Consider the following 26,721-nt stretch of genomic DNA (forward strand, 5'->3'; position numbering starts at 1 on the left):
CAAACTTTAATCGGAAGCGGAAATAGATTAAGATGTCAAAACCAGTTTTGGAAGCTTTCTATGCAAACCACAACACGTGAACAATTCATTTCGCAATTGATAGCGATCCAAACACGTGCGATCGTTGATCATAAAATTAAACTGTTTGGTCCTTGTGTGAAAGTACAGTCATTGGTCGGCCCATTCATTGAGCTTTTGCTATTTTGTCATTTTGCCCTGTGAATGATAACGTTAAATTATAATTTTAATCATATTGCAGCAATGCTTCTTTATTGATGCGCTTTAATTCTGTTCAGCTTGTCCACATAATTTGTCAAATACTAGAGATGTTAAACCTGATATCCCCGTTATTCCAGATTACTTTAAATCCGAAGAAGCTAAAATGTCTGACGCAGCTGGTAAGTGCACTTTTTGGTATTAACCTAGAGAACGATACTTGGACTCCCCTCCCCTCACCATTCCCCGGCCCCCCATTGATATAATTTTGTACATGGCTATCGCTGGTCGTGTGTCCACAGCGTCCGGCCCCTTCGTCTATCCTAGCCGCGGCGCCCTGCCTTCTAGCATGTCTTAACCGAAACGCTCGGCCCAGTAACTGACTTAACCTAACTTAAACCTAAAATATTAATTAGAATTATAAAACATTGATTTCGTTGAAATCATGTTCAAATTTGATATGGGGGGGGGCAGAATTATTTAGACAGTTTTTTGGGCCGGGCGCTGCGGCCACATAGTCAAATATAGCCATGTCTTGCATGTGAGATCCATGTACAGTATTCGATGTGTGGGGGGGGGGGGGTCCAAAAATCGTTCACTAGGACAGACCCCAAAAGTCAAAGTTGGGTATGTGGCCGCAGCGCCCGGTCCCCCTTACGAAGCGTTTGGTCCAGAAATTGTCTGAACCTACTCTGAAATAATATAAGGTTCTATCTCGTGTAACCCTTGACCCAACCTTATCAATTGTGTCCATCACCATAAAGATTAACTAAATGGAAATTTCCTCTGCTACAAATTTTAGACCCCCCGTCCCTCATAGAAATTAAGTTTATGCATCTCGGTATATTCCTAGGGAACGATTTTTGGACCCTCCCCCATTCCTATAAATTTTGTACATGGATTTTAAATGACGTATGAATCTTAAATGTATGACATGTGGCCGCAGCGCTCGGCCCCCTAGCCCGGTCCTGGCCGCAGCACTCGGCCCAGAAAGTGTCTTAACCTAACCTAACCCTAAATAACGCTAAATAAAAACTAATTTGGTCATGTACAAAATCGTTCACTAGAACAGACCATTCATCTCATAAGTAACACATGCATATAGTTGGGCATGTGACTTTCTTTCCTGTACTAGACTCAGCGCGCGGCCCAGAGTTGTGAAAACCTAATCCTTAAGCGATTCAATAATTTTTGAAAATTATACAGAAAGTTGAGTTCTAAATCATTTTTCATTTTTCTCTGGTACTGAGCCCCAAGCTTTGGTCAATAAAGTGATCCCTGAAGTTTTTATTTAAATTGTTTTTAGGTGATTCTGGATGCCGTACTTGCGGTGGGGAAGGGCACTTCTCAAGGTGAGTCTTATTCTCAGGTTTCTAGTTCATACCATGAGACATGAAGGTGTAATTGTTTATACAGCTGATGTTCAAATATGCAACATGGGGGGTCAAAAAATCGTTCACTAGGACAGACCCAACCTCTATTCCCATATCTACCCGAACTCGCATTGAAAATTTCACTGATTAGAGATATACCTTTTTGAAAATGTATGAACGGGACAGACCGGCTATGTAAGGTTGTTTAGAGTATGCAATGCTGTGAACAAATTCTTTAGGATACATTTGCGTCATATTAAACGTTTCCACGATTTATAATTACTGAGTTAAAGGGCATGATGTTCAGATGTTGAGAAATATATTTCTTGAAAGAAATTTGTCAATAAATCAATGTTAGAATCAACTATTATGTCGTCATTAATTAAAATTCCAGATAATCTGCTGAAATCTTTGTGATTAAAGTGAGATTATAGAAACTAATTATTGAATAAGTTTAATCATTTTCAAAGATTAAGGGTTAATTTTTATTTTCTCGACCTGTTCCTTAACAACTGATAAGTTTACTGCAGAATTAGGTATACTTCTTTGTCGTTAATTGATAAAAACAATTTAAAAAATTGAAAATGTTCTAAAGGCCGATTTTGAACGTCGAGTTGGCGCTTAAACTCGGGATTTACAGATCTATATAAAGTTAATACGTCTCAAATGAATTCTAAAGAATTTGTCTACAACACCGCATACTCAGTTCTTACATAACAAGGCTCTCCCTTTATATGAAGAACATTTTCTTAAAATTTTTTTATCTTATTCGAGGTCCCAATGGTTTACCGTTCGTTCGAAACATGACAGTAGCATGACGAACTGATGGTCGTACTTGACTAATTGATGGTCGTCCTTGAGCATTGAAATAATTTGCAAACTTTTCTCATGAACCAAAGTTTAGAGTTAAAATCTTGTTATTAATGACTACATACCCCTCTAATCGTGGCAATTCCAAATTATGGTCTGCCAATTTTATGTGGTTTTAATAATACCGGAGATTTCGCTCAGATTTTGACAATTTCTTTTTTATTAAAATTGAAACGAGACAGAAATTTTAACATCTCCGGTTATGATGTCTGCAAATAAGGCAGACGCCATTTTAGAAATTCCAGAACTGGAATGTGAGATGGGCGGATTATTGGTAACACATAATTTGGTAACTAATATTTTGGTAACTAATAATTTGTTAACTAACATTTTGGTAACTGACATTTTGGTAACTTGACAATTTGGTAACTTGACAATTTGGTAACTTGTCAATTTGGTAACTTGTCAATTTGGTAACTTGACAATTTGGTAACTTGACAATGTGGTAACTTGACAATGTGGTAACTTGACAATGTGGTAACTTGACAATGTGGTAACTTGACAATGTGGTAACTTGACAATGTGGTAACTTGACAATGTGGTAACTTGACAATGTGGTAACTTGACAAATTGTTAAACTGACAATTTGGTTTAGAATAAAATTCTAAAATGAAATATGCAGGACTGTTCAAAGATTTATAATTCACATTCACCAGGTTTATCAAACTTTCATATATCATTTACTTTTTTTACATATGATTACATTTAAACTACATACATGCTTAAGAGGAAACTTAAAGTAGCGCAAGCGTAAACTTTTAAGAAATCTTGTATATTGTTTTCTCTCTCTATGCATTCAACAAATAAATATGCAAACAATGATTGTGAAACATTAGTTTCATTTATACAAATTGTTAGTTAACAAATGGTCAAGTTACCTTTTTGTCCAGTTACCAAAATGTCCAGTTACCAAAATGTCCAGTTACCAAAATGTCCGGTTACCAAAATGTCCGGTTACCAAATTGTCCGGTTACCAAATTGTCCGGTTACCAAATTGTCCGGTTACCAAATTGTCCGGTTGCCAAATTGTCCGGTTACCAAATTGTCGGGTTACCAATAATCCGCCCATCGGAATGTGAATGTATGTGGACGACAAATTATCTCAAATAAATTCAAGATTCAAGTCGTTTTCTACCGAGTCTTGTAGGCACTGTGCATGTCCGCCTGCCTCCCCCAAAAAAAATATTTTTTCAAGGGATTGTCCTGACAAGCCTGCTGGATCTGACGCCTGCAGGAAGTGCGGAGAGGAAGGGCATATGTCCAGGGACTGTAGTCTACCCGACACCTGCAGGTTATTCTTTAGTATATTTAACCCTTTAAGCCACTATACTTTCTTTGAAGAGTCCACTTGCAGGATTTCAGTCTTTTTTTAATAGAGTACTGCTTAACCCCGAGATATCGAGAGAGCAAAATATTCTATTCCTATTGCTATGGAGCTTTTTAAAAATGTAACCCCATATTGCATACCTACCTATTTTTTTACAAATACTGAGATTTATGTATAATATCCTTGGTAAATGATTCTGAAAAGTCTTAACTCCATCGTAAAATTGTAAAGACGACATTTTCATTTTGCAAAACCTTTCGATGTAGCCCAATGTTCTGAGGCCGTTCCTTCCATAAACTACATTGTTCTACAACTTGGCGTCTCCTATATTGGTCTTTAAAGTGGAGAAATTATCCATTAGACAAGAATTTAGTAGGAGACATCTAGTGGCCAACCTACGTAAATTACACGTTCATCATAATCTATAGAGAACGGGCTCAGGGTTATACTACTATAAATCAATTGTGGACACTGAATTTTGAGGAGTGGGGGGGGGGCCCGGTCAATCCCTCAGCATCACCCGCCTGAATCAGAAAGCTTCTAAGGGATTTTCAGGTCCCAAAGCACATCTGCTGCTGAGCCCCCTGATCAGGAATGAATATAAATCCCCAAGCACCTCTTAAACTAGTTGAAGTACACTTCTCGGACTAGTTCATCCCTCCATCATGAACATCACGGATTATATAGATGAAATTAATAAATTGGCAGATCTGTATAAAATAAAAAAAATAAATGCTTGATCCTGAGATACACAGCACTAAAGTTGATTTTATTGATCTTGAGTACTGAAAAGTTCTTAAACTTTCACTAAAACTGAAATTTCATGGTTTTAGGAAGTGCAAAGAAGAGGGACACATGGCTTCTGACTGCACTCTTCCTGATGTTTGCAGGTTGGTTCATGGCGGTGTGAAGGATCCATTTTTTTTATGCGGATCCGTACCCTAGACCCGCCTTGATAAATATTAATTTTTTAGCTTAGAAATTTTTCTCACTTTTATGAAAAATTTGATCTAGTGCATTTTCTGGTTTAAAATCGAAGTGATTTTTAGTTTCTATTTTTAGTTTCAGGCTTTGTTAAATACTTGCCGTTTTTTCTCTCAATATTTCTTGATAGCAGGGTCCAGAAATATTTCTGTAACAGTTGTACGACATTTCGTAGCATAAAATCAATGCCCTAATGGAACAGTGACAATAGGGTTCTGTCTGAAAAAGTGTTCTGAATTAAAATAATATCGAATTATAAAGCCCTAAGGTCATACATTATTAAATTACTAAAGTCTGACACCCAGTGAAATGGGAAAATCTTGATTATTTCAGTCCAATTAATATTAAATATATTATTTCAGTCCAATTAATATTAAATATATTATTTCAGTCCAATTAATATTAAATATATTATTTCAGTCCAATTAATATTAAAAATATTATTTCAGTCCAATTAATATTATATATATATTATTTCAGTCCAATTAATATTAAAAGTTCCAAATTTTCAGGAAATGCAAGGAAGAGGGACACTTGGCTAAAGACTGCGAGCTCCCAGACGTGTGCAGGTCAAATATCTATTACTGACTCGACTTATTTCACTCTCATTGGGAGAAGTTATGTACAGCGATACCCAGAAAATACGGGAATAAGCTTAAAGATAAACTGACACGGATGTGGCTGGTCTAAAGCTTTGGGGGGGGGGGGGGGAGGTCAATTTGACCCCCCTCTTTATTTGCGATATCTCAAGTAATTCAGAAAGGAAGCTCAACTTTTCTGGCTTTTCCAATCAACTCATTCCCCGCATTTACTTTAAAAGCTGGGAATTTATACCGACTGCCTGAGTCCTCAGGCATACTGCCTAAATGTCTCATTTTACCTACCGGACTAAATCTATATATTTAGACCTACTTTCAGTCATTTGATTTCAACAGTTCAAAGCTCTTTGGAAAGGATAATATAAAGCAAGCAGATCCCACAGTTTTTGCAAAGAATTTTTGCACATACTCCTTTTGAGAGAATTTGCATATTTTCAGTTTTCTTTAATACACAAGTTTTACAATTTTGCAAATGTTCTTACCTATATGAAATTAATGGGTCAAGAGCTTTTCAATAATATATTATTTGTTACAATTTGCTCATTTTTTTGCACAGTTTTTGCTCCAAATATAGGAAATTTGCCATTTTCTTTCTAAAATATTGGAGATTTGAAAATAGAGGGGGGGGGNCCCCCCTCTCCGTATAATTTATGAAAAAGGGTGCGTGTCTGAACATCTAGTAATTATTCAACTTGCCCTTTGCGAATTTTCTTAGAAGCGCGCTTAAAATCGCTATCTGGGCCCATTCTCTTTGATCTGGAAATCTCACTGAAGGTTGAAAATCTCTTTTATGTCGTAGGAAGTGCAAGCAAGAGGGACACATGTCCCGGGACTGCGAACTTCCTGACGTTTGCAAGTAAGGAAATATATTCATTAACATCGAGTTGAGCTGATGACGCAGTAGCTAATGTCATAAATTTGTTTTTTCATATGTACAGTGATAACCAGAAAACTGTAGATTAAAAAGATTTTGATGTTATGAAGCAGTAGTCTTATTAGTAACTTAACTTACTTAATCACTAATGAAGTAAAGGTATTTGAAGTCATTTTGGGGACTTTGAAGAGTTTTCTGTGTATCACACTATTTATTACAAACGTCATGACTCATTTGTCATAAATACGTTTTTAAGTTAAGAATCAATTTGTCATCTCTCTTGTAGCATTTAATTGATTTTTATATCCTGTTTTTTTTTTTAATCTTTCAAATGTCGCAGGAAACTATTGAACATGAATCGTAAGATTTTAGTAAACTTCTTAAAAGTAATCATGTCAAACGTATTATGATATTGATAAACGTATATATTTCTAACACATAATGACTGTTAATTGTGACTGCATTGGAGTGCTAGATGCCATTTGGCAAACTGATTTATGTTTTTTAAAAAGCTCTTGAAAAAGGAAAATTATGTTTTTCATTAGGTTACGGAAACTTAATATCACATAAGATATGGCTTAAAATTGGTATAAATGCTGTATTGGTACTAATGATAAATGTAGAGCTCCCCACTCTTAAGCTTCACTCTATTATTCTGTTTAAGACTAAAACTTAGAATTTTCACAATAATTTTCATTCAAATTATTGAAAACGCACCTTGATATAAAATAATTTGGTACAACAATTTAAGACGATGTGGCGAGGAAGGTCATATGGTGGCCGAATGTACTGAGGAGGAGAAGACCCGTACGGTCACTGACGAGGATGGAACGGTGAGAATTTATTTGCTTAATCTAAATTTGGATCTTATTTTCACTGCTAAAGAGAGTGTAAGGGGGTTGGGTTCAGTTCCTTTTTCACCCTTAAATGGGCGAGACCGGCTAGGCAAGTTAGTTGAGCTGTAAGTGCAGGAAAATTTAGAGAGAACCAAATTGAGACAATTTTATGGTGTACGTAACGTAAAGTCGTTAATATTTTACATTAAAATAAAATATTTACATTAAAATAAAATATTTACATTAAAATAAAATTGAACCTCCCAACAAGTTGCCCTAGCAGAAAGAACTGGCACAAATCTACGAGATTTTAAAATCAAATTATAACTTTTCAAGTTCCTAATTTTTCTCAACCTTTATGATTAACATACTATACAAGCAACTAGATTGTTGAGCAATTTGTTGCTTGGTTTGTCCATGTTATTTCAGAATTGTAAAAAATCGTTTTTTCTGCTGTCTAAAACAACCTTAGAGAAATAATACTAACGCTCCTATTTGAAAATTGTGTCGTTTTGGCGCTTTTCTACACGTAAAAACCTCAATACTGTAACCAGAATAATAACTTGAAGAAAAATACTGCTCTGCAATAAATTTGTACATCTCTTTTATTTCAATATAAGATGACAGAAATAAATGATGACGACCTTTCTAAGGAGGTTTGCCAGGTTGTCATCTCTATTGTTTCAATACTCCGGGGTCTCAGGACGCAGAGAGAGGAACGCCCACTCAAGCTCTACCAGTAAAAAAATCTATAAATTTTTGTGTTTCATGTGAGATGGTTATGGTTTTTGAATGGACCTGTATTTTCTACAAGTTAATGCAAACTCAAGTATCTAAATCAGTTTTATAGTTAACAGTACACGTCTTGGTTTACAATTCGGATTCTATGTATATAATCCATCCTTCTCCAGGGTCACTGCAGTACAGTAAGGAGAGGGGGGAGAGAGTATAGACATTGTGTCTAATTACTTCTGTATTGTACAGCTTTACAACATATTGCACATCGTAAAAATGTCTCGTTAGTATCAAATAAATCTTGAAGTTCTCCTGTTCTATTCTGCACTTCCAACTCATTCACCATGTCTAGCCGGTCTTTCCCTTTAAGAAAGAAATAAGATACTGAAACCATAATGTTAGTTATTTAATGTCATTAATTCCACCACCACGAATACTAAGTGAATCTACTGTTCCAGGTTCGAGAGATCTATGTGCCGAAGCTGGCGACTGATGACGAGCTCTTCCAAATGAGTATCTCTGCTGGAGACAACTTCGCTAATTATGAGAACATACCGGTGGAGGTTGTGGGAGATAATGTACCTGCTCCTGTCAAAGATTTCCTCTGTCTCCGACCTCTCGTTCTGGACAACGTTAAGAAGAGTAAATATTCGGTAAGTTTTAACTTATTTCACGAGGGAAAACGTAATGTAGATGTGAATAATGTCTGTAAATCACATCCTATTACCCTCCAGAAATCACTTTCCCTCCAGAAGTGTTATTCATGTTAAATAATTAGCCATTTATGTTAAATAATTAGCCTTACAATTAACACACTTTTGAGAGACGTGGGAACTGAAACCTTTTTTCCGAGTCCACTGTGTGAATCACTAGTGGAGTTTCACTTGTAATAATGTGAACGTTTTTTTAAAGGAATTTTATCAATAACAGTAAGATTGATTTGGTATCTCGTCAATTAACGCTGATAATGTTAAATACAGTACAGGGTGTAGTAATGGATATTTATTCAGTTACTGATGCGGATTTTTTTTGCAGGTCATGACTCCGATTCAGATGTATTGTATCCCAGCTAGTAAGTAAATTAAACCTGTGATCAACCAGAGTTGGGAACTTTAGAATAGCGGACATTGAGAACAATGCTTGATCCTCTCTTTTTCTTATTATCAAGACTAACCTACTCTTGTACTTGTATCCTGAACAGTGAATACAATTCTATCAATCAGAGTCGCGTACAGGAAGCCGATAAATTTGAAATTTTGCCCGCCATTTAGGATTAATGTACAGAAATGGGAACTCTCTAATTTTGGACAATCTGTTCTTCTTAATTTTTTTGTACTCTATCCAAGAAAGAGTGGATTAAATAAGAAGTTATAAGTGTCCACATTGGACATTCGGATTAAGCATTTGGGATTAAAGGTATCCCTTTCTGAAGTTCTCAGCTCAGGGCACATTTGATTGGTCTTTTTTTCTCAATTTTATTGTGAAGGGAGCATTAATGGTTTTTTTCACATTGCACGGGATATATTTGTTTTGTCGGTTTACTTACTTTTTCATTGACCTTTTAACTTCATATTTGGGAAGATTACCTTAATTTGAGGCTGCAAAATTAATTTTTTCATTAAAATTTGAAATCTAAAGAATTTTTGAACCCAGAAGCCTCCCCCCCCCCTTCATTAAAAATGTTTTGCAATTTTGAACATGTGGCAGCAGTGCCCATCCCAACCCTGTCCTAACCCGTAGTGCCCAGTCAAGAAATTGTCCTAACTTAACCCTGAAATAATACAAAATTAATATACATATTTTCTTAAGGGAAGAGTTGAAGGGTGGTGGGGGGGGGGTGGGGGCACAAATCTTTCTTTTGGACTAAATTGGCGTTTTATGTGATCATATGATGTTTTAGCCTACTTGTAATGCTCAAGATTGTTGTTAGTTCTGTTATTTAAATTTAAATGTTTAGTTCAAGCGAAGAGAGATGTGCTAGCATGCTCCCAGACCGGATCAGGAAAGACTGCTGCATTCCTTCTCCCTATCATCAACAACCTTCTCGAGGAGGAAGTGGCAGCTAACGTAGGAGTTAGGGAACAGAGCCCGCAGGTCATCGTCGTCACTCCTACCCGTGAGTTGGCTAACCAGGTAAATATTCTTTAACACAATCGGTGATCGAATTTAATGAACTTAAAGCAGTGTCTGAAATCCTCAAACCAATTTCAATTGAATGCCGGTGTAATGCCTGCAGCGAACTCGGGTTATGCTACGCGGCAAAGCCCAAGTTTCTGGAAATATAAACAAACAATTATAATTTAATTTATTTGTTTTTACGGTGAATTTCCGTTATTGATCGATCATTAAAATCTGAAAAATGTGCTTAGCCTCTTTTTCAAAGTTTTTTTTTGAGAAATTCAAATTATATTTTTACTTTACGTTTTAGACGACAGAATAGAAACAATTTCTCATTTTCAATATTAGAATTTAGGTTTTAAAACTAAAAGATGAAAAAAGGTTTCATTTTTTAAATCATTGGAAAAAAGGACCAAGTACATGCTGAAGGCTAGAACGGGATTAAAATCTTTTTACGGCGACCCCCTCAATTTATTGGCGCACTTTTTTCAGAGAAACCTTGTAGTATAACCATGAGATAATATAAAAATAAATATCAGTGTTATAGTTGAAATTGCGTGTTTAGGCATAATAGGGCAGGGCGAGGGGTCAAAAACCCAATATTAGAATTAAAGAATCTTGAGCTTTGCCGCTTAGCTTAACCATGGAGTTTGCTTCGGGCATGACACCGGCTTAAATCTTTAATCTAATACAATCTTAACGGAATTAAATTGGAGGTAGCTCTACAGCAAGCGTTTTTTATATCCTCAAATTTTTAGATTAACATCAATGCAAGAAAGTTTGCTCTTGGTTCTGCAATTAAGAGTGTCGCTGCTTACGGAGGTAGGCTAAGCAACTATTTAGGGGAGGGGGGGGGTCCTGAAAAAAAATAAAACTGAAACTGCTTACATGATAACTTAATCCTCACTTAATCTTATCAAGTCTAATTCCTGCTACCTACTTAAAGTGAAAGGATTTATCATTTAGCTGCTTAAAATGCTCCGATGTTTGGGGGTGAATTGTCATACTTACACAATATATTCGCTTTTTACAAACTTATAAACCCTAACTTTCTTTTTAAACAACCCTCAAATGTGTAGATAAGATTGCATATCTGCTTTCAAATTGGTCTTAAAGCCGGTGAGAATGTCTGGGTAGTTGACATTTATGGCCAATTTCTTAGACGTTCTAGTATAGTCACACGTTGGTTACGCTTTACTAGAGCAGTGAAGTCAGATAAATAGACCTACAGTTGTACCTATGATAACCATCAATAAGTAATTTGCCATGAGTTAATATTTAGTTAGTTATTTTAGATATTTTAGATATAATTAGATAAATTAACTATGCACATTAAAATTAGCCCACGGACCGGTTTGATGTTTTAAGCTCGCGTCCGGGCAGTAGGCACATATTTTCCACCAACATCCATAAAAAAAATGCTGAGCGTTTCACTTTATAAGATTTCAAAATAGTATCGTACTAGAAAAGAGTTCAACACAGCAGTACAATTCGCTAATCGAGCTGTAACTTACTTTGACTTGGACTACGATTTGAGATCATAGCTACAAGGTTAGATTTCAGATCATAGTCAAAGCTCATTCCTGCGTCAAAATTTTGAGGTCAAAAGGAGGGCTATGGGACAAGGGTATTTAGGATAAGTAAAACTGTCTCAGACCAATACTTGTTAAGTAATGTAAATAAACTAATTATCGGGATTTTTGAACATTTCAAGTTGTTATTATTCAACAATTTCAATCAATGCCAAAGCTTAAGCCTAATGAAGTGAATAGGTCTGTATACGTTCGATTGAAAATAAATATTTTAAAAAGTGTATTTGTCGCTTATCTGATCCAAAGCTTTTTAAGGTCTCATTTCCTGAAAACTATCATTGTTTAGGAACCAGTATGGGAAACCAATTAAGAAACCTGGAGGCAGGATGTAATATCATCTCCGGAACTATGGGACGGTAGGTTTAATTAGTTTTGGTCCTTGTTATAGGCTGTCCGTCAATAACATTCAAGTGTTCTTCATATCTAATGTGATGAAAAGAGTCTGGCCTATTAGCTGGTTTTGGCTAATTCTGAGTTCTTGATGTTCAGGCTCCTCGGATTCATTGAAATGGGTAAAGTGCTCCTCGACCAGGTTCAGTACGTGGTGCTGGATGAGGCGGACCGGATGCTTGACGAGGGGTTCGGCCCCGATATAGAGAAGCTGATGAACAGCCCCGGTATGCCTCCCAAGACCGAGCGTACTACTCTGATGTTTTCTGCAACATATACCCCAGAAGTTCTAGAACTCTGTAAGAAGTATCAGAAAGAGGTGATTTTAATGTTTTGATTATCTTAATTACCTCCCAATTAGAGACTAATGTTTATGATCCAAGGGACACAAAGTTAATTTGATTTTCATTTTTGTTTTTGTTTACTGAGCTGGGAACTTTAAACTGGGATACCTTTAATCCTGACTGTTTAATCCGAATATCCAATGTGGACACTTAAATCCACTCTTTTTGGATATAGTATACAGGGTGTCCCATTAAACATGGGAATTCAGTGACGAATTAGATATCGTCTTTTAAGATAATTTTTAATTTAGTATAGTGATACTTACTGAGAAAGCTGTAATCTGTAAGAATTTCGTCCGCTATGTTCACATTTTGTTTATGTTTTGACTGCATACGTTTGTACTTAGTAAAACAAGAAAATTGCTGTATACAAACAGAGTAAACTTGTCCGTCTTTACTGTTCATCTTGCGGAGACATTATAGACATATCTTTACAGTATTTTACCCTTTTCATAAAATAAACTCAAAATAATATTATGGCTTATGAAATTTGGTATTACAGTGCTAATTCATAACAAAGACGATATCCAATTCGTCACTGATTTCTCATGTTTTTTGGGACAACCTGTAGAAAAATCAAAAGCCGGTTTTCAATATTAGAGTTCCTCCCGTTTCTGTATTTATCTTAAATGGCGCGCAAAATTATAAATTTTCCGGCTTTTTATACCCTACTCTGATTGGTTGAATTTTATACACTTTTCAGGATACAAGTACAAGATTAGTTTGTCTTAATATTAAGAAAAGATTAGATCACGCATTGATCTCAATGTCCACCATTCTTAAGTTTTCAGCTCTGGTTAAGTTGGTCTCTTCGTCAAATGTTTATGTAAGCCTGGCTAACACCATTAAACATGCCTGTCTTCATGTCAGTTGTTTACTTTAATTGTTTTTTACTCATTATTCGTACTTGTTTTTATGCTCATTGATAACAATGATTTATACCATGTTTAAGTTTACAATTTCTTCTCTCTAACCTCTGGGTTTGATGTTTATTTTCTGGCGTTTGATCTTTTTTATTTGATTTTGTTTCTGTTATTATTGTTCGGGATTGTCTTAATGTTCTTAATGTACATATTGACTGTTTTATTAGTTATCATTGCCTGTTTGTTCAAATTATTGTCAATTGTTACCACCTTATTTATTACGTCATTTTTAATATTATTCAATGTTAATTGTTCAGTTGATCTTGCTCAATCTTAGCTTACTGTCAGAATGCTCTTTGTCAGTAAAATACTCAATTTTATTTTACAGGACGTTATCTCGATAACCATGGGAGTGAGTGGAACTACCTGCGCAGACGTCAGTCAGGAGTTCATCAAGATCGACAAAGAGAAGATCTGGAAGAATAAGATGTTAAGCGAACTGCTTAAAACTTTTATTAGAGATGAACTCATCATTGTTTTTGTCAAGAAGATGGAACAGGTTGATTTTCTGGTAAGAATTCTATTTGATCTTTTAAATAAGTTGGGTACAGGGTTGCCCCCAGCGGATGAGTATTTAAAGACGAGCTTAAGCAATTCCTACTTTCATTTGTGTTATCTATGATTCCCACCAACTATGAAATTGTTTCTAATATGCCCTTCGGCTCAAGACTTCATCAAACCTTGAAATTGTCCTATTTTCATGTTTCGTACTGGTTGGTAACTCGGTATTTTTATTGATCCTCATCTCGTAGGTTGTGTTCATCGTTTTGCTTCGTTTGCTAATAAGTGTGTTTGCTGTTGAGTGTGTTTGCTGTTAAGTGTGCTATGTTACATGTAAGAAAGATGAATTTTGTAATTTCTTAGCTTTCCAGATTGTTTTGGAAACTATTAAATCTACGGTATGTCGGCCTTACGTTCTTAATCTTAAATATGTTTAGTCTGCAGAGCTCTGTGACATGAATAAACCAGCCACAAGTATTCACAGTAAGTACATTTTTACTACTAATATGGTCATTGCTTACTGCTTAGGATCTGGACGTAAAACTAGGGCTTTTTTGGATACGAGTCGGCTAAGAGGGCGAAAGTTTTATCTATTTTTTTTGTTAGCTCTTTGGTAATCGAGTGACAAATCTGAACTGATAAAAAAGAGATTATATTGCAAGTTATGGGGAAAAAAACGGGATTTTTATGATCAAAATGAAATTGATCCTTAACGCTGGTTTGGGTCATTGAATGAAGGGGAAGGGTATATGTCCTCGGAATCATAAATGTTATTTCTGAATCTATAATTGTTGAACATTTTTCAGAATTTTTATTTATGGCTAAATAACATTTTAGGCAAGCGTTCTCAGCGTGAACGTGAGGAGGCTTTATATGACTTCAGGACTGGCAAGTATCCCGTCCTGGTGGCGACAGGTGTCATGGCCCGTGGCCTGGATGTACCCGCTGTACAGCTGGTCATAAACTACGATATGCCCTACGAGATTGAGGAGTATGTACACAGGTTTGTCATGAAGTTTTGAAGTATTAAATTGGATATTAATTTTATTCAAATAGCTCTAGGATAAACTGGGATACTTGAGAATTTTTCAACATTTTAACTGACTAAATTTTTCATCAAATGTAACAAGAGAGAAGCATATTGTTATGCAAATGTACGGACTGACCAATAAACTTGGAATTGTTCAACAAACCGGGTTTGGGATCCATTTATATCAAAAATAAAATGCAGGGTTTATTTGCATGCACTTATTAAACTAAAGCGATATTATAACTAAAGCTGTATTTTCATTTTATTGATGCCGTTTTTATTCAGGATTGGAAGGACTGGTCGTGTTGGAAATGTTGGAAGAGCAGTCACGTAAGAACATTATTATTAATAAATGGGGAACGTGGCTTTTACTGGAATTGAAAGGATAGCCAACTAATTAATTCTGCTTAATTGCGACCGTACACTTACGAATTTGCAGTAAATTAACACTTAACCATGACTTCTGGTTTCATGCTTGGTTCCCGGGTGGAGGGGGGGGGGGTGGCAGCTTGACCCAACTTTAATTTTCTTGAGATAAAAATCTATGGGAAGCCCTTGGGCTCTTCAATAATCGGCAAATATCCAAATATTTAGCGTGAAATTTAGTTGTCAAGTGAAAGTGAGCAAAAAAATGTGCAAATTGCAACAAGTTGTACATTTTTGAGATCTTGACCTTGAGATTACAAGATTTAAATTTTAGATTTTTTGAGCCTGCACGAGAAGGTAAACACGCTAAGAAGCTTATTGAAGTACTTACGAAGTCCAGTATTGAAATCCCGGATTTCATTGCTGAAGCTGCTGCTAATGCTCCGGACGAGGAAGAGTATGCTGCTGCTCCAGCACAGGAGGAGGAAGATGAATGGTAACAAGCTCCGGTTAAATCTAGAATCGGGATACTACCTCGTTTATCTAGATTTTTGAAACCATCTCGTTGTAAATCTAGAATCTGGAAACCACCTCTTTGTAAATCTAGAATCTGGAAACCACCTCGTTGTAAATCTAGATTCTGGAAACCACCTCGTTGTAAATCTAGAATCTGGAAATCACCTCGTTGTAAATCTAGACTCTGGAAACTGCCGTTGTAAACCTAGATTCTAATTATATTTGGGGGTTTATATATCTAGTAACAATTGTAATTTTTTTTTGACTTTATGTGTTAAGTATTTGTTATGTGATATTTTCGATTATTTCTTGGGTTACTATCCCACATCCAAATTAATAAATGTTTGTAAACCAACTTGATTCTTCAACGCTTTAAAATTGGAATCCAAAAACGAGAGGAAAGGACTGTTATGAGGGTATTGTTGTAAAACCATGTTCAACGTCGTTTCAAACTCAAATCTGAATACCTTTGCAAGCTTTTGCTGTAAACGTATGGTTATGATGTACAATACGCCTAACCTGCCAAACTTTAATAAATTCTTCACTGGGAGTTAACGTTCAAAAGTAACTCGAAACTTCTAGTAAATCTGACACAAAATTACTGTTAATAAAAGGGATAAAAGGTCGGAATTTGTTTGGAGATATTGTTGCACTACCATTTAAGAAATGGTAAAGGTTAATCAAGGTGAACATTATGCAAATTATCATTCAAACTGTGTCGTGGAGTATCGTCGGTAAAAGAGAATGTGATTATCTACAACTGTACCCATACAGGATTAGACTTTTAAGAGGATTAAGAGACGGCTTTAAAGAATGAATATATGTTGCATCTTTTATAATACATGCCGTCGCTATATTTTTAAAAAATGTATTTATTTAAGGATCGGACACTTAAAAATAATAATATTGAAAGGACGAGGATTTCGATGTGTTTCGGACGAGAAAATGAGGAGAATGTGGTTCGGAATAGAGATTGATGTGGTTGGCCTTCCTCCCCTCGCTGTAGAGTGGAGGAACGGTCTGCATAGCTAGGGAGGGAACCCCCGGACGCCATGAGCCTCTGCTTTTCAGACATCGAGCCTCTCAGATTCACTAAGCAGCCTTCACTATGCAGTTAACGAGCCTCCACCATACAGTACAGCTTTTTTTAAATCATGGTTTTTATGAGTGATAAAAACAATTTTTTTTGACGTAGTGGCATAAGAATTGTACTGAAGATTAGAGTTGTTCATTTATTGCCATGATTAGAAACATATACGCACTCATGAAGGGGTTTATAAGATTACGCAGAAAGGAAAATATTTTGAGAAATATTTCTGGAGTAAACTTGGTTTGTTTTGTTGTAATCTTTGATTTAAACAATACCTTTTTTTGAAAAATGATTTAATTAATAAATACAATTTTTTAAATTTAGTTTGAACTTCAAAAAAACGTATTGCTAAAATCAAAGATTACAAAAGATGAAATGAAATTCAAATCTAATTTTCTAAATATTTTCCTTTTTGTGTTAAAAATGTTTTAAGCTTAAGATACCATTTGATTAGTCATAATTAGGCACTATTTATGCTAATTAATAAATACTGCTCATCTTTGAGAAGCCTCTCATGCCAAAAAATGTCTAAAAATTTCAAAAAATCTTTTATTTAAACTTAAAACACAAGTTTAAAACACCTTCTGTATTACACAGGCATATATTGATGTGTTGCGCATGCTCATTTCTGCAAAGCGGAGGCTTGGTCTGCCTAGCAACTCTGGTAGGCTCGTGTCTGCATAGCAGAGGCTCATGGCGTCCGGGGGTTCCCTCCCTCGCATAACAGAGGCTTGGTCTGCATAATTGAGGCTCGGTCTGCCTAGCAAATCTGGGAGGCTCGTGTCTGCATAGTGGAGGCTCATGGCGTCCGGGGGTTCCCTCTCTAAATTAAATGTATTATGGCAGGAGAATTAAATGTATTATGGCAAGAGAATTAATGATTATTGTCAAAAACATGTAAATAAGTGATTGCGGAAATAAATACCCCTGTTCAATAATCATAGCTGGGGAACATCTAGTGTTTGTATAAATAATCTGAAAATTACCCAGGAAGCCAACTGCAGAAAGTTCCGTTAGCCTGAAACCCAAACATGATACTAGGGATATAGCTTGGCTTGGGTTGAACGTACGAGATCCCTGACGAGGCAGTCGATCAGCTCAATATCCGAATATGTGTTCTCAATAACCATAAGTTTTACTAATTTGTATTGTTAATTTCAAATTTATAGTATTTTAGAAAAAATAAAACGTATTTTAGGAAAATAAAATGTATTCTAAATATTACCATTAGGTCGTAAATCCAACGTAAAAAAGCGTATTTCTGTTTGAATTTAGTTATTAGTAATTATACTAATCATTAGTAAATCATGAGTTAATTCACGTTTGGACTTGCAAAAGGCGTTTGAGACTCTAATCTAGTTACGATCTCAATTAGTCGTTTTCAATCATTAAATATATAAAATATATTTATTATTCTAGAATCAATTTTATAATAACTAGAGATAACTCAATCACATTCTCTGATATTTCAAGCCTGAAGTTTAATTTATTTTCTCCCAATAACTATTTGTATTCTTCTCGTTCTGTTTGAGCATCTCTGCATCCTGAGGTTTGGAGAACTTGAACCCGGATTTGGTGAAGAAGGCGACCAGTAGAATCGATGCAATTATTCCTATATTTAAAACAGTGAGATAAATTTAAATCAATGAATAACACTTTTCAAGATTCTAAATGTTTATGATTTTCTGAAATCGAAGGAACTGATTACTTTCCTCTCACTGTTATTTTATATCTTTTCAACCTGATAATGCAAACCTTTGATATTCTACCAGATGAAAAGTTGCAGTTTGAAATATCAGGTTTTAACAAATATCGAGATTAAAAACTAGAGTCTGGAGGCGACTAATTAGTTCAGTTATAGCTTAAATTTGTATCTTTTGAAAATGTTCAAATATTATTTCGCTAAGATGGAAATTGAAATATGTTTTTAGTTAAATCTGTAAAAGTTTATTTAAAAAGTATTAATATTTTACCTGCTGAGAGACCCATAGCTACCAAAGCCCACTCAGAGAATGGTGTAAATACAGAACAGCTATCTAGGTAGACCTAGAGTATATAGTAAACATTACCCAACTACTAGGTATCTAGGTAGACCTAGAGTATACAGTAAACATTACTCAACTACTAGCTATCTAGGTAGACCTAGAGTATATAGTAAACATTACTTATCTACTAAGTATCAAGGTAGACCTAGAGTCTTAAAAGTTTATCGACATAAATCCTTCTGGCGATGCTTTATTATTTTTAGAAACTAAAACCAGAAAATTTTTATAACGTATATTCATTTAAAGAGACCATCGTTCTAATTTAAAGTCAACCTTGATTTAAAGTTGTGCATGTCCTATTCACAATGGTACTTCTTAAACCCCTTTAACGTACTATAGAAATAAGAAAGATACAGTTGATTTTTTTTGTCTCAAAAATAAAAAAATAAACTCAATCTTTTTCCTTCAGACAAAGATTTGAAGGGTATCTTTGTGAATCTGGAATGCATTACAAAATTACAACGATTTTCCCTTTAAAACATTTAATTTGACCTGGGTTGCTTTGAATTGGACTTCTAGTGAATCAGTTTCCATATTCAACCTCGTCCTATAAAGCAGTGCAAAGAAACTGATTACTCGCATTAAAGGGAGTGTAAGCGTAATTTCAAGTGACCCTCTAGAGTAATCAGTTTCTTTAGGAATATTAAAATATTATATTGAATTTAAAAAATAGAATAAAAGGAGATATTTGTAGTAAAACAAGATTGTTACTATAATCGAATCTTTAAACTTACTGAACATCATTAAATTAAACTATCTTTATTTAATTAAATAAGTGTTAATTTAACGATAAATTGGAGAAAAAATTTAATTTTTATATTAAAAAATTAAAATTAAAAATGTTATATTTTAAATTTTTATCCAGACAATAAATATTTATTTTACATTCAATATTAATATTTGATAAACCTCAAAACGGATAATTAAATGTATTATGGCAGGAGAATTAAATGTATTATGACAGGTGAATGCCCCTGACTATTATTCAACCACTTTTTTACCAAATAGAAAAAAGAATAAAAGAAAGTATTAATGATGATTACTAGACCCAACTTTATTCCTCGTCATTACTGCAACTAATTTCAAGAAATAAAAACATTTTCTGAGGTTAACTTATCACAATTATGCTTTTTTTCAGTCAGTAATCTTCCGTCACAAGGTGCCCCTAGGGGGATGAATATACAGATAAACAAATGTTAACTATTAACTTTTCTCTCGAAACATTGGAAAACATTCTAAAAACACAAATTCTATATGTGAACAGAGCTGCATGTTTTCGCAGTATATTAAATTTTTTTAAAAGTCGAATTTTTATAAGGCATCGAACTCAACCAATCAATGTAATGCACCTAAGTACTTTTACACCTTGTATTATTCAAACAAAAAGAAGAAAAGAAAAAAAAAATTCTTCAAAGGAATAGCGTTTTTGTCAAAAAACTGCGATTTTTTTATTCCCAATATCTTTGCAACACAATTTCGAAGATCTTTGATATTTCAGACTATGAATTTAATAAATTCAGTTTAAACATGCTTATATAAATTGCGTTGTACAATTTGTCCATGCAGCTAAATGTGCGCATTAGTAAATACGATATCCTGAAAAGGAGGATTAAGCAGAAATTTAAAAGTGTCCATGGTGGATATCGAAATTAAGTTGATCGAGATTAAGAGTATCAAACACAAAAGTTCCAAGCTCCGGTGTGAACAGTTTAACTACTTCTATCAGTCTTTAGAAAAATTAAATTCTTCGTAATTTAATCAAGTACCTATTGCTAATCTTACTATTCATCAAAATGAAGAAAATTATATTCTGAACAATTTAAACCTTGAAAAATGAGGAATTGTATCTATTACCCTTCGGGTTAACTATGGCCGGGAGGACCTACAGTGATTTACCAATGTAGAAGTGTCAAATATAATGGAAAATATAGATTTCAATATATCAATCTACTTTCGTTCAGAGTAAGTATATAAAAGATAAAACAAAACAAAAAGTTTTTTTCCGTGCGCGCCGGATATTTATCGAATAAATATTGTTAATTTTAACGAAAACGATATAAAAAGGTTGGAGTTGCCCCTATCCTTTTAATTTGCGGCAAAAACCTTAACAAAATCTTCCTAATTTATAATATTATAATTTATCCTTTGATCTAGATATCACTTTCTCTGGTTCCATCCTTCTAACCAACTTCAGACAAACTTCCCTGGTGGTAGGAAAACATTTGATTTTACATTTTTTGAAGATTTGCTGAATATTTTATAAAAATTAAATGTTTTATGGCAGGAGAATTAAATGTATTATGGCAGGAGAATTAAATGTATTATGGCAGGAGAATTAAATGTATTATGGCAAGAGAATTAAATGTATTATGGCAGGAGAATTAAATGTATTATGACAGGATCACATAAACTGGAAGAAAAATTAGAAGAATTGTTAGACTTTTCTCCATTTTCTTCGCAATTTTGCGTTTCCTTCACAAAGTTAATCATAGTTTGCCTTTTTCTCCACAAAGAGATTGGCGTTTTCCCCCATAGCGTGTTTAAGTAGTTTGGTTTGAGCTCCATAAGTAGTTTGGCATGATTTTATTAAAATAGTTTGTATTGTATTCTCCATAAAGTAGAGTTTAGCGAGTTATCCACAACGTAGTTTGATGTCTTCTTGATAAAGTGGTTTGGCGTTTTCTCCACTTTATGGTTCAAAGTCTTCTCCTCGGAGAAGTTTGGCCTTTTCCCCGACAAAATAGTTTGGCATTATCTCTTCAAGGATTTTTGCCGTTTTCCAAAGAGAAGAGTTTACCGTTTGCTTCACATTTCACATAGTATTGTTTGGTGACGTCACCTGCATCTCAATGCTTGATCCCTGTGCAGGAGGGTATAAACCCCACGGGATATCGGAGAGGAAACAAATGAATCCGTACGTGTGTAAAATATGTATTGTATGAATTGTATTTAGTAGATCAATGTTTGATCCCCAGATTAACAGCACAAAAGTTCTTATTTCAATGCACTTTTTCTTAAAAGAGTTCTGTTAAATATATATATTCAAACATTCTTATCGAGTTTTGTGCAAATAAAATATCCCAGTTTTTATTGAAAGGTTTTAAATCTCACAAATGTGGGAAGGAATTAAGTTCTTTCCACAAATGCAAATTTAACCATCCCTACATTTTTGCAACCTGATGGTTTAAACCTTTGATAATTCCACTTGTTTGATCTTACAGAATTAATAATTTGAAAAATCCAAGGTCTACGCCATCAGGTTGCACTAAAAAACAGGACTAAAAAGTCTGTGGCAATACTACAATAATGCGCCTAATGTGTTAATGGGGTCATGTCATGGCAGTAGAACAGAATAATCCAGGACATAGAATTCACTCGTGACTAACTTTAGAAGATTTAATTTTTTTTATTATTTTAAGTATCTCTGCTCTCATGCAAAAAATATTCATATTAAAAAATATTCATGTACAAGGCTTTAAAGAAGTAAAACCTAAGGCCACGAAGTTTCAACACTTCAAATTCGACCCGGTCTAAAATATTATTGCCTTATTTTCATTTTTTTATGCATTATTTTCATAGGGCTACAGAGTATGGATCTATGTGTCCTTTTAGCTAAAATTTTGAAATATAATGAATCATGAAAATCAAAAGGAAAAGGAAATGAAAGGGGTAAAGGGGGATGAAGGGGAGGGGAGGGGAGAGGCTCAAAAGTACCCTTTTTAATCGACTTTTCTGATAAATTTCCGATTTTTACTCCAAAACCCTGGGAGCAACTCCAAAACCCTGAGAGCACTCCAAAACCCTGAGAGCAGCCACCCCTCCCTCGGAGAGGGAAAGATGAGAGAAGAAGAGTATAGGGGGGTGATGAGAGGGGGAAGGAGTGGGGTTGGGGGAGTTTATTGACCAGTAGAAGAGAACTGAATTATCTTCAACCAGATCATATTTTACAAAGAGAATAATTTCCTTTGAACCTTCCTTTTCTTCCCTTTTCTTCCCTTTTCTTCCCTTCTCTTTTCATTTGAATTTATTTAATTATTTCCCAGTGTTCAGGACTCTAACATCGTGGTATAGGATTCCGATATAGAGCAACAAAAGAAAGTTTAGATTTGATTAATTTATCATAATTGTGCTGGTTTACCAATTCCCCTATACTTTCTCACGTACTGATGTACATAAAAACTTTCATCAAGTTTTTCCTAATTCTACAGTAACTTAATTAATCGAGTTTAAAGGGATTGTCTCCGTAATTTAATGGTTCTGTATGCGTAACCAAAATCCAAACGGGGATGGTCCGATTTAAGAAGGTACCCTCTAAACCTTTGACTAATTAAAGATCATCGAAAAGCTGCGTTTTTTTAATTGAAATATTTATTTTTTGCGACTTTATTAGGCAATGATAAAGGGTACTGTTGTGAATTGCCACTCTATAAATGAAGGGTCACTTAAAATCACGTCTACACTCTACAGTCACTTTCAGGAAACCTGTTATTGAACGCGCGGTATACCCTTTAAACTTTTATCGATGATACTGTAAATATTTTTGTGTTTTTCTTTGATTGATAATTTGACATTGTGCAGCTGGAGATTTTGTAAAGAGCTCAGGATTTACATTTATAGACCTAAAGTACATACATGCAAGAAAATGGCGGAGATGTGTCATAAGGATTTTAAAAATCCGATTGAAAATCCTTTTAACGTCTATATTGTTTGTTGTCTTGTCTATGTATTTTAGTCGATCAAACTTTGTAGTAAAAGTAAACAAACCTGAATAATCCCTCAACTTTGAGGACCACCCTTCTCCATATATCTATGATTATGTACTTATTAAACTTTTTAAAGATCTGTAAATCCTGAATTTGAGAACTTTAAATAGTCCGCACAGCAGTTGTGCAGTGGAAAAAGACCCATTTTATTTAATTAATGTATTAATGTAGTTATTTGCTTTGTAACAACATCAAATGCACTTCAGTATTGCTTTACTGTCGTCTTCCCATTCTACAGTTTTCTGGTTATCACTGTTAACTTTATACTGCTTAGACCTGGAGTTCCTTTTCTGAAATTCAATGGTGGTTTACAATATAAGTAATTGTCTTATTTTGTGTTATGATTTTCATATCACAAACCCCTGGTCTAATTTGCCCCAAATTGAGCTTGGGGATTTGCTTTGTTAGATAATTATTTAGATATCTGGCAACGCTGGGTTTCCAAGCTATTTGGTTGAGATATTGCTTTTTGTGTTCACTTCTGATTGGTTAAACCATTGCTTACTTTATTTTTTGCGATTTTCCACACTAATTATTGGTCAAGGGCCAAGGCTAGGGGAAATATATTGTTATACTAGTTTGGGAACCCCGTTACTAAAAGTTACGTCACTGTTTACCCGCACTGAACAATTTTACCGGCAAACTAAATTTTCGCTATTAAAGTAGACCCACTTAGAATCTCAAAACCAAGCTAAAAGCATACCCGTGGGGCTCCCGAGTTCCCCAAAGAAAATTTGAGGCTAATCGGTCCAGGGGTTTTTGAGTCTTATTGGTCAAACAAACAGAGATTACAACTATATATATGATATAGGGGGGGGNTATCCTTGTGAAGATATTTATCCCTTTATATTTTACATTTACAGCTTGAGAGGATAATTCTTCCTAAAAGTAATTAAACTGATGGAACCAGTTTTAATAAACAATTAAACTTTACATAATCTAATCAATCTTCTCATTAAATAATAAACAGTTCTAATCTTTCTTCAGTTTACTATTGAGGAGTTTAGATTAATGGGACTATATAAACTTGTGAACTGGTTTTCAGGGCAAAATAATTATCAAATTTTTCTGAATTAATTTGCATAATCAATTTTCCTACATGAAGATGATATACAGAGTTGCTCAGAAAGGATGAGACTTCAGAGACTTACGGAATTTCAGTCAATCTTAAATTGAAGGTTTGCTGCTCTAGTGAATCGGTTACTTTCTGCTAAATCATATAAAATCAACGTATAATATGGTCTAAAGACTAAAATTAAGACATTAAACAAATTCTATATTCAGGACAAGGGTTTCTGGTCGTGTTATCCAATTAAATTATTAGTATTAGTATTATTAGCTATTTACAAATTTATATTTTTTACCAAATCAATTAATTAATGACCAACATAATCTGTATCTGAATTTGGGAACTTTCCTTGGCTTGGTTTAGATCTTGGATATTCTCCAGGTTTGATATAGATCTTAAAGATCTTTCCTAGGTTTGTTTCAAATCTTAAAATTTTGCTCAGGTTAGGTTTAGACCTCGGATCATCTCCAGGTTTGGTTTAACTCTTGGATCATCTCTGGGGTTGGATTAGCTCGTGTATCTTCTCTGGGTCTGGTTTGGATCTTGGGTCTTATCTGAGTTTGGTTTTGGACATTTTTAGTTTTGTTTCTTTTAGTATCTGTGATATTATGTAGGTCCTAGATATTATGTAGGTCCTAGATATTATGTAGGTTCTAGATACTACGTAGGTCCTAGATAGTATGTAGGTCCTAGATAGTATGTAGGTCCTAGATATTATGTAGGTCCTAGATATTATGTAGGCCCTAGATATTATGTAGGTCCTAGATATTATGTAGGTCCTAGATATTATGTAGATCCTAGATATTATGTAGGTCCTAGATATTTTTGTTGTAAACAGTAAACATGCCATGCACTCTAACTATTCAAAATGCAAATCAGGATTTCTAGAGCGTGAAACTCAACAGTGTGTTCAGGAATATTAAACCTTATAAAACAAAAACCCTACAGGGTGTTAGGGAATTTCAAACCTTACATGGTGTTCAAAACAAAAAACCTACAGGGTGTTAAAAATGATAAAAACATACAGGGTGTTTACTGTTTAGGAATACTTACATAGCGTTGAAAATAAAATAAAAATACAGTGTGTTTAAACTAAAACAAAACCTTTACGGTGATTAGGAAAATTAAATCTTACAGGGTGGTCTCTTCTTGCGGTCCTAATTTTTCCGGAGGAGTGAGACGTCCCATCTTACCCCCATCAAGACGCTTCTGGTTCTAGTATCTTCTATCCATATGTCCCCTTGTCTTTATATTAAATAATATTTGATGTATGGAGCTCAACTATACGAGGCGATATTAAGATAAATTGTAAAATATCTGCAAGGAAGGAATGGCACCAACTCTTACAGTNCCCCCCCCCCACCTTAAAGTGTAAAAACTTAAAGCGGTTACAAGTGGCGTATTTAAGATTCAATTGGATTGATATTTTTCTTTGATTTTTAAATCAAATCTTTTGTCCTCGATTCGTTAAGACTTTTAAAAGAGTAATGTAAGGCTCAAATTAACAAAAGCATCTGCAATGGTTTTCAGCAATGTGAATAAACTTTTTTTTGTGTGCAGCGGAACCCAGAACAGGCTTTGCACCGAATACAAAGAATGCAGTTTTTACTTGTTTAAAATTCGTTAATATTCTAATTTCTACTCAATACTGCTTCTTTCCTTTTGTTGGGGTTTAAAGACAACGTGTTGCGTAAAGAAATATTCGATTTACATTTATATAAAGCCAGTTCAGCAGCGTAGTATAAATCAGTCTGATTTTGTAAAATTTCTAAATATCACAAAACTTTATATGAACAATTTTCTTTTAGGATTTTCAGCGTAATTTCAAGTAACCTTAATGGAAGGCATTGTATAATCGATTCACAACGGTACCGTAAACACCTTTCTCAGAGTAAAAGAGATCAATTCTGTGAATTTCCATCCTTTATTAAATAATGTCACCTTTAAAGGGAGTGACCGGCTTTGTAAGGTAGTTGAACTGAGTATGCAGTGTTGTGGAAAACTTCTTTCAGATTCATTTGAGACATATTAAACTTTTTAAAGATCTGTAAATCCTGAATTTGAGCGCAAATTCGATGTTCAAAACTCCTACTTTGGGGGTGGATACGTTTTCAGAATTAGTTTTCTTTTAAATTCAAGTGTTCTTATTGAAATGTAAGC

At 34.5% G+C, this 26,721-nt stretch overlaps 2 protein-coding genes across 2 annotated transcripts in view; one reads left to right on the forward strand and one right to left on the reverse strand.

Annotated features, from left to right (window-relative positions):
* Positions 1-354: 354 nt before the first annotated feature.
* Positions 355-15,949, forward strand: LOC111703234 (probable ATP-dependent RNA helicase vasa-like). Its single transcript, XM_023475122.1, has 18 exons — positions 355-398; positions 1,523-1,568; positions 3,655-3,750; positions 4,620-4,676; positions 5,283-5,339; positions 6,169-6,225; positions 6,995-7,076; positions 8,273-8,467; positions 8,850-8,886; positions 9,772-9,947; positions 10,691-10,754; positions 11,811-11,880; positions 12,014-12,233; positions 13,510-13,692; positions 14,120-14,165; positions 14,520-14,685; positions 14,998-15,042; positions 15,413-15,949. The coding sequence occupies exons 1-18, from the start codon at positions 383-385 to the stop codon at positions 15,576-15,578; spliced, it is 1,779 nt and encodes a 592-aa protein (XP_023330890.1). The 5' UTR covers positions 355-382; the 3' UTR covers positions 15,579-15,949.
* Positions 15,950-18,072: 2,123 nt separating this feature from the next.
* Positions 18,073-26,721, reverse strand: part of LOC111703237 (uncharacterized) — a 21,481-nt gene continuing 12,832 nt past the window's right edge. The window contains exons 3-5 of the mRNA XM_023475125.1: positions 19,222-19,276; positions 18,658-18,730; positions 18,073-18,296 (exon numbers count right to left, since the gene is read on the reverse strand). Coding sequence (XP_023330893.1) covers positions 18,166-18,296; positions 18,658-18,730; positions 19,222-19,276 — 259 coding nt within the window. The 3' untranslated portion in view covers positions 18,073-18,165. The remainder of the gene's footprint in view (positions 18,297-18,657; positions 18,731-19,221; positions 19,277-26,721) is intronic.

This window comes from Eurytemora carolleeae, unplaced genomic scaffold (genome assembly GCF_000591075.1).
Source record: "Eurytemora carolleeae unplaced genomic scaffold, Eaff_2.0 scaffold422, whole genome shotgun sequence".
Classification (NCBI taxonomy): Eukaryota; Metazoa; Arthropoda; class Copepoda; order Calanoida; family Temoridae; genus Eurytemora; species Eurytemora carolleeae.

Coding starts and splice junctions, on each gene's coding strand:
- LOC111703234 (XM_023475122.1), top strand. Junction 1,569..3,654: donor GGGGAAGGGCACTTCTCAAG/GTGAGTCTTATT, acceptor TATTTTTTCAAG/GGATTGTCCTGACAAGCCTG. Junction 8,887..9,771: donor GATGTATTGTATCCCAGCTA/GTAAGTAAATTA, acceptor TTAAATGTTTAG/TTCAAGCGAAGAGAGATGTG.